Source organism: Culex pipiens, chromosome 3, assembly GCF_016801865.2.
Source record: "Culex pipiens pallens isolate TS chromosome 3, TS_CPP_V2, whole genome shotgun sequence".
Taxonomy (NCBI): domain Eukaryota; kingdom Metazoa; phylum Arthropoda; class Insecta; order Diptera; family Culicidae; genus Culex; species Culex pipiens.
This window is the reverse complement of record NC_068939.1, coordinates 78,352,361-78,360,795: the sequence shown is the minus strand read 5'-3', so window position 1 is coordinate 78,360,795 and position 8,435 is coordinate 78,352,361. Positions and strand designations below refer to the sequence as shown.

Below are 8,435 nucleotides of genomic sequence, written 5' to 3'. Positions count from 1 at the left end.
ATTTGCAGCTGGGCTGCTGCGGGACGAGACGAGCGTGGCTTTGACAGGGCTTGTCAAAAATGACAGCGGAGTGATTTTTGAAGCAGAAAGTCTCCACAGATGTGATTTTAGATTTGTAGAGAAAAACATGTGCACTGTAAAAAGTTGACTCTGACGAATTTGCTGATTTTTTGCATGCAAATTTATTCTTTGAAGTTGATTTCTTACACTGAGAATCAACATTACACACTGTTCAGTTCACTTTTACACAAGTATAATGCTGATTTTCAGTGTAGCAATAAGGTGTCATCCATACAGCGGTATACGCACTTCGGAAGGAACCGGTCAAGAAAAATTTCAAATGGGCAGCAGCGGCAGCGCAAGCAAGCCAGAGAGGGTGAAGAAAAGCCCCAAGAAATCGCTCCCTCTCCTTTGTTCTGCTGTTCGTAAAGCTGTTTCTTTACCCCTTTCCTTCCGATCTGCATACTAGTCTTAAGAAATAAATAGCATAATTGGGTACTAAAGCCCTATGTCAATTTTTATGTACAACTGTAAAAAACACGATTAAAAACCATTTCTGATCACTTTTTTCAATTTTAATGCAATTTTTTTTTTTGACAAGACCACATTTTTTCGATGGATCAACTATGGTCCCCTTGGAACGAGCTGTCAAGTAGGAGCTTTTCTGTCAAGAAGGACCGCGAGGTTAATTTTTCAAAAATCCATTTTAAACTGTTTGTGGTCGTACAAAGTGTCATTGTACTCAGAAAAATAAGCTTTATCGCTGTAAACAATAATATCATCAATCTAAGCTTCATTTTAGGACCCAATTGATATAAACGAAAATATTTTTGTGAGGGCCGATTTAACCTGTTTATTATCTGATTCAAAATAAGGGAATGTTTTAATCAACCAAAACCTAACTAATCAATTGAGAATGTAGATTATTCAAGTGGACACATGTTTTTAAAAGTCACTTCTACCATAAAAGCAAAGATCTGCTTGAAAAATGGTAATTGGAATGATTTTGAAAATAAGCAATCTAACCTCATTCTCGCGTTTTCAATCCGGATCTCAGAATTTTCAATAAAAAAGGCAACTTAGATAGAACTTTTTATTTCTTACCTCCTGTTAACTTTATTTTATTCCAAAAGATCAATTTTCTTTTAAAAAACCTTAAAATAGTTTTCACTCCCCTTTGCACTTATCGCGCAAAAACGTAAACGTAACCTTGCACCAAAGTTCTCCTACTCGAATGTAGGTGGTGAATCGAATTTTTAGCTTTGGTTTTGGGAACCTATAGAGGTTTCTACGTGCGCATGTATTGCGTGTACGTACACAAAAAAGATTGAGGTTAAATTTTGTCCGGCCAGCAAAATCAGGCGGTGCGCTAGTGTGCGTACGCGAAACGTCATAAAGCTCTATTTATTATTTGAAGTTGATTTCTTACACTGTGTGCTATGAGTTTCACTCGGAACTTGTACAGAGCCAAATTAAATTTCAAAAATACGAAATTTCTCAATTCCTAATTCTTAAAAATTCTATCTTCCTACAATTCTAAAATTCAAAGCTTAAAAAAATCTAAAAAAGAGTACCCGATTTGAGTGGTTGTGGTTGAGTGGTCTATAAATAAGAAATACATTGCAACCACGCCGGGTACTCCACTTTAAAAATCTAAAAAGCTAAAATTTTAAAATTCTTGACTTCTCGAATGTAAAAATTCCACACACAAAAAATTAAAAAATTTAAAAACACGCATAAAAATATTTTGTAGAATCAGCCTGTACGAGGTTTGTTTCAACAATTTTTTTGTTGAATATAATCAACGTCGATTTTGCGTTGTAACAAACCTTGATTTTCTCAATTCCAAAAAAAATCTTTTGTTGTTTTCAAAAAGTTGCTTTGACGTTTAGCGTTGATTCAACAAAAATGTTGATTTTCAAATCAACAAAACGTTTTGTTGATTCAAATATGTCTATTTTTCTGCGTGAATTTGTACATTAAAAAACCAGAAAAATTAAATTATAATATTTCAAATAATTGAATGATTGAAAAATCTAAGGATTTGAAAATTTGTTTACAGATCGTACTCGATTATCTGAAGTCTTCGTCAAAATTTGACACCGGATAATCAAAACACGAAATTTTCTTCAAAATTTCTCTAATCTAAAATTAAAAAAGACTCCAAAAATGCACAAAATGTATCTGCTTTTCTCTAATATAAGATTGCGACATCCGTCGGACGGGAAGTAAATGTTGGCCCCGGACTAACCTAAAAAGGTTAGGTCGTTAGCTCAGTCCAGGTGGTAGGAGTCGTCTCTCTGGGTCGTCCTGTCTCGGTGGAGTCCCTGGTAGGCAGTTGGACTAACAATCCAAAGGTCGTCAGTTCGAATCCCGGGATGGATGGAAGCTAAGGCGAGCTAAGGTGTAAAAAGAGGTTTGCAATTGCCTCAACAATCTAGCCTTCGGACACCTAGTTTCGAGTAGGAATCTCGCAATCGAGAACGCCAAGGCAATGCTGTAGAGCGAATAATTTGATTTGATTTTTTTAAAGTTGTACATACAAATTTACATAGGGCTTAAGGACCCTATTGCTTGTCAAGTTTTCAGATGCGCAAAATGTACCCAAGTTTGATTCCAATCAAAAATCTGATAACGCCAAATTCATCGTGTTATTTTTTCCGAGTGCCGCTGTGTAGAGATCCAAGTTCAAAGAGAAAAATCAAAAAACAAGCAACACTGCCCTCTTCGCGACGATGATGATGACAGCTGTCAGTTGGTCAACATTAAATTTTTATGCTGACGACGATGTTGTGGAACTCATCGGGCCGTCATCGTCGTTAGTTTGTGTTAATTTTTCCTCCGAAAGTTTTCATCAGCCAGAAGAAGGAGAATTTTGCTTTATTTGGCCGATTCCGGGACCACTTTCGTTCTGCATGAGATTCCCCGTGTAGTCGTGCGTGTGTACTATGTCTAAAATGGAAGATCTCGGCCGATTGCTGTCCAACGTAAGTCCAAAGATCCAACAGCGCACTAAATTAGTCATTGTCTGGCCGCAGAAATTGATTAAACAATCTTGGATTGGTTATCTTATATTCTCTCTGACGAACAGTATTCGTACACGGATGTCGCTGCGACCAAGAAGGACGTCGTCGACTGCCTCAAACAGTACAAGGCGTTGGCCTATCGGGTTGAGGAGTACGGTGAGTGGTTCCGGGAGGTTCGTTTGGGGGAAGTTATTAATTAGTATCTTCTCGCAGCATTCAACGATGGCACGGTGAAGCAGCTGCTCAACCTGAAGGGAACCATTCCGGTGCGGTACAAGGGCAACACGTACCACATTCCGGTGGCGATCTGGCTGCTGGACACGCATCCCCGGTACGCGCCCCTTTGTTACGTCCAGCCGACGTCCGACATGCACATCAAGGTGTCCATGTACGTGGACCACAACGGGAAGATCTATCTGCCGTACTTGCACGACTGGAACCCGGCGCATTCGGACCTGCTCGGGCTCATACAGGTGATGATCGTCACCTTCGGGGATTACCCGCCGGTTTACTCCAAGCCCAAGAATGCGGCCAAGACGGAAGTGATGCCGCTGCAGCAGCAGCAGCAGACGCCGTATCCGACACGTAAGTGCGGGGGTTTCGTTGGAATTTGAAAAATCGATGTCTTGAACAAGGCTTTTTTGCAGAATCTTTCATGCCTCAACCGCCGACGAGCACCCAGAGTCCGTACTGTCCGTATCCGCAGCAGCAGCAGCAACAGTTTCCACCGTACCCGGCGGCTGCCGGAGGAGGATACGGCGGCTACGGTCAACCGTCCGGAGCTGGAGCCAGCTATCCACCGTACATGCCGCAGGGAATGCCCACAGCCGGCGGTTACAACACCGGTTATGTGAGTAGAATCTCGAAGCAACTTCTTTCTCAGGCGTTAATAACGTCTCCCCGTAGAACCCGTCGGCCCAGGGCACCGGAACCATCACCGAGGAGCACATCAAGGCCTCGCTCGTCAGCGCCGTCGAGGACAAACTGAAGCGGCGCATCCAGGAGAAGGTCAACCAGTGCCAGGCGGAGATCCAAACGCTGAAACGCACCCAGCAAGAGCTGAACGAGGGCCAGAGCAAAATCAACGACATCGTCGGCCGGCTGGAGCGCGACGAGCAGGAACTCGCCAAATCGATCTCCGTACTCAAGGACAAGGAGCAGGAGCTGGAGCGCGCCCTCGAGGGTCTCGAAAAGGTCGACGGAATCGACGTGGACGAGGCGGTCACCACGACGGCACCGCTCTACAAACAGTAAGTTGACACACTTCCCCCCTATCATGCTAAAAATTCACACAAAACCTCAACATTTAAGATTGCTGAACGCGTACGCCGAGGAGGCAGCTATCGAGGACGCGGTCTACTTTATGGGCGAAGCGCTGCGCAGCGGCGTCATCGATCTGGAGGTGTTCCTGAAGCACGTGCGGCAGCTCTCGCGCAAGCAGTTTATGCTGCGGGCGCTCATGCAAAAGTGCCGCCAGAAGGCGGGCTTTCCGGCCTAGTTTGGGCGATCCAGCGATCCGACCAATGTATGTAAATAGGCAAGTTTGTGGCAGGAGGTGGCGAGCGGAAAGCAGAACAATATATATTCTAGATCTTAGGTTATTGTGCATTCGTAACAAAAAAGAAAAAAAAAACATAAGAGTAATTCTCGCTGAAAGTGGACCACTATTTACACAAGGTGCTCAAAAATCAAAAGCAATGTACTTTTCCAATAGCCCCCACCAAGTTATGAAAGAAACCATGTTTGGTTGGTTGTATTTGTCCTCACCTCGGCGCCACGAAGCTAAAACATTTTTTTTAATTGGTAATTTTTTGACTGGCGCGTCTACAAAATTGCTAATAACTTTGCAAAACTTCAACGAACCTTTGATGTTTAGGGGTGTTTTGGAAAGGAAATGAGCAGAGCTTTCGAATGCACTTGTCAGAAAAATACCGTTTCATACATTTTTTAGCCACAAAACACCAATGTATTTTTAAAAGTCATTTTTGAAGGCCGGCGCCCCGCTCTATCGAAAAACTGACAAATCCATTCGAAAGCTGAGACGATTTTACATAAAGGACCAATAAATCTAAGGTGTATGTTCCTCCTATCTTTTTTAATCTTATTTTGACTCTGCGAGCGCAGCGCTCCGTTCGCATTTCGGCCACCGAAAATGTTGCAATTGACTTGCCCCCTTTTAATGTTTTGTCAAAAAATATAGGTGTTCACTTTTTAAATGATAGTTTATTGTCCAAGGATCAAAATGCACTTTCGATAATTGGCCAATATTTATGTTATTGGGTTCTTCTAGGCAATTTAATGTCGAAAAATTGTTTTTTTTTTTTGTAAAATGCTCACTTACAATTGGGTGGACTTCTTTTTTAGTAGAACTAATGAATGTAGCATGTAGGAAATTTCACTACGAACATTTTTCTCTAAAAGAAAACGTAATTTCGATACTCTAGTGCCAAGATATTTTAGTTTTAGTGGAAAAAAAGTGCCACTTTTACAGATTTCTCAGAATTAACAAGCACGGCCTATTATTTACATGCGTCATATGTTTTGGAGGCTAGAGTATGGTTTCTTATAGTTATTTTAGTCGCTGAATTCGAATCTGGAATCAAATTTCAGATAAACAGTGATGAGTGGTATTTTAGCCACGCTCAAATATTATTTGCGTGTATTCCCCATAGCCACATAGGCCTCTCAAAACAATCAGAAGTTGAAAAACCATTCTCCATAAAAAAATCCGTGTGTAAAATATCAATTAAAGGTGAGCGAAAGATGAAATATGACCGAATGCACTAGCAATTAAAATTACAGCATATTACCGCAAATAACTTTTGGGCGTGGCTCCAAATTTAACTGTTAATCTGATATTTGATTCCAGTTCCGAATTCAGCGACCAAAATAACTATAAGAAACCATACTCTGGCCTCCAAAACATATGCCGCATGTAAATAATAGGCCGTGCTTGTTAATTCTGAGAAATTTGTAAAATTGGCACTTTTTTTTCTCACTAAAACCAAAATATCTTGGCACTGGAGTATCAAAATTACGTTTTTTGTTAGAGAAAAATGTTCGTAGTGAAATTTCCTACATGCTACATTCATTAGTTCTACTGAAAAAAAAGTCCACCCAATTGTAAGTGAGCATTTTACAAAAAGAAAAGTAAAAAAAACAATTTTTCGACATTAAAATGCCTGGAAGAACCCAAAAACATTAATATTGGTCAATTATCGAAAGTGCATTTTGATCCTTGGACAATAAACTATCATTTAAAAAGTGAACACCTATATTTTTTGACAAAACATTAAAATGGGGCAAGTCAATTGCAACATTTTTGGTGGCCGAAATGCGAATGGAGCGCTGCGCTCGCAGAATCAAAATAAGATTAAAAAAGATAGGAGGAACATACACCTTAGATTTATTGGTCCTTTATGTAAAATCGTCTCAGCTTTCGAATGGATTTGTCAGTTTTTCGATAGAGCGGGGCGCCGGCCTTCAAAAATGACTTTTAAAAATACATTGGTGTTTTGTGGCTAAAAAATGTATGAAACGGTATTTTTCTGACAAATGCATTCGAAAGCTCTGCTCATTTCCTTTCCAAAACACCCCTAAACATCAAAGGTTCGTTGAAGTTTTGCAAAGTTATTAGCAATTTTGTAGACGCGCCTAAGTCAAAAAATTACCAATTAAAAAAAATGTTTTAGCTTCGTGGCGCCGAGGTGAGGACAAATACAACCAACCAAACATGGTTTCTTTCATAACTTGGTGGGGGCTATTGGAAAAGTACATTGCTTTTGATTTTTGAGCACCTTGTGTAAATAGTGGTCCACTTTCAGCGAGAATTACTCATAATCTTCATTACTCCCCCCCTCCTTAAATTACTCATGTTGGTGTGACACTCTGCACACTGCTGTTTCTGAGAGTTCACGACGAGTGTGCCACTGTGTAGTGCAGCGCTTTTATTTTTAACTGTTGCAAATCATGTGCGTTCAGTTCTTGTTGCTGAATCAAATTATTATTCGACAAAAATAAAAATATATATTCGACATACCCAAGGAAAATAAACGCCTTCCGAACAATTATTCAATCCGAAAATAATGACGAAGGGTTAATATTAATATTTTCTTTGAATAATTCAACATCTACCGAAAGAGTGGTACGCAACGGAACGAAATGTTCTAAAGTTTCTGTGGATGTTGACGGTCCCTGATTGGGAAATCTAAATATCTAGAGTTTTTTTGAATAGGTGCTATAAACATATGAAACACAATATCTTATTGGACCTTTTTAAAAAAAAACTCTAGATATGTTATTTGCGAGAGAAAAAAAAATACTGAAAAATGTGAAGATGCTGCGGAATAGCTGTATGTTCGCAAAAAAAAAAGTCACATGGATTGAGAACTTTTCTGGATCACCTAAAATATTCCCTGTGAGGACTTTCCAGCTTAGCATTTTTTTCTTTTTCATTTGAGAGATTTCGATTACTTCCTTCCATCTATGTTTTATGTTTTGTGAGGGGATCATCAATTCATCCGCATTGGCATACCTGGAGCATCATTTGAAAAGGGCGGATAAGCATTTTGACAGCTGGAACTATTTTGTGAATTCCGTGACACGACTTTTTCCTATATATCTAGTCATTTTTTTCCTTTTTCATTGTTTTTTTCACACTTACTACCTTAGGGCATCTGCAGCGCTGGGTTGCAAATCAAATTTGCACCCGGCTTATAAATACCGAAAAAATTCTTTTGTTTTTTTATTTATTGATTTACATTTGATCATAGGACGTTATCAAAAAAGCCTAGATTTTAATTTTTATATTTATATTTTCGTCAATTTTATAAATTATTTCAAGCTCTTAGTTTTTACGAGTTTTTTTATGTATCAAAAAACATATTTCAAATTCAAGAAAAAGATAATTATTTTTTTCTTGAATTTGAAATATTTTTTTTTAAACATAAAAAAAAGTCGTTAAAAACTAAGAGCTGGAAATAATTTATAAAATTGACGAAAATATTTTAATCGTGGTTTGGTTGAGCGTTTTAGCAGAATGCATTACTGTGAATACAAAGAGACGAGTTGTTCCTTTTAATTCCGCTATATATTATAGGGGAAATATACCCTTTCTAATCAAACACCTATCTTCGTCATATGGAGAGTTTGATGCTCGATTAAAGCTAAAAAAATACTATTTAGGCTGTAAACTTACCAGCAACAGCACCGCCTCGAGTAAGCACGCAAATGTATGCCACTTACTGGCCAAAAAGATCAAATTTAATGCACTTTTGGTCATAATTTCTATTTTGCGAGACCATAGAGTTATCTAAGCCCGCTCTCACGCACACTAGCAAGCCATTTGTTTTGCTGGACGGTACAAAATTTAACCTCACTTTTTTTCGTGTACGTACACGCAATACATGC

At 39.2% G+C, this 8,435-nt stretch overlaps 1 protein-coding gene across 1 annotated transcript; it reads left to right on the top strand.

Annotated features, from left to right (window-relative positions):
* Window positions 1–2,779: 2,779 nt before the first annotated feature.
* LOC120424885 (tumor susceptibility gene 101 protein) lies at window positions 2,780–4,622 on the top strand. Its single transcript, XM_039589171.2, has 6 exons — window positions 2,780–2,987; window positions 3,092–3,182; window positions 3,240–3,611; window positions 3,674–3,876; window positions 3,933–4,276; window positions 4,338–4,622. The coding sequence occupies exons 1-6, from the start codon at window positions 2,949–2,951 to the stop codon at window positions 4,522–4,524; spliced, it is 1,236 nt and encodes a 411-aa protein (XP_039445105.1). The 5' UTR covers window positions 2,780–2,948; the 3' UTR covers window positions 4,525–4,622.
* The last annotated feature ends 3,813 nt before the right edge of the window (window positions 4,623–8,435 follow it).

Bases quoted from the DNA above. Each gene is read 5' to 3' on its own strand.
- LOC120424885 (XM_039589171.2), top strand. From the start codon at position 2,949: ATGTCTAAAATGGAAGATCTCGGCCGATTGCTGTCCAAC. The intron at 3,183-3,239 runs GTGAGTGGTTCC...ATCTTCTCGCAG, and splicing joins CTATCGGGTTGAGGAGTACG to CATTCAACGATGGCACGGTG. The intron at 4,277-4,337 runs GTAAGTTGACAC...TCAACATTTAAG, and splicing joins ACGGCACCGCTCTACAAACA to ATTGCTGAACGCGTACGCCG.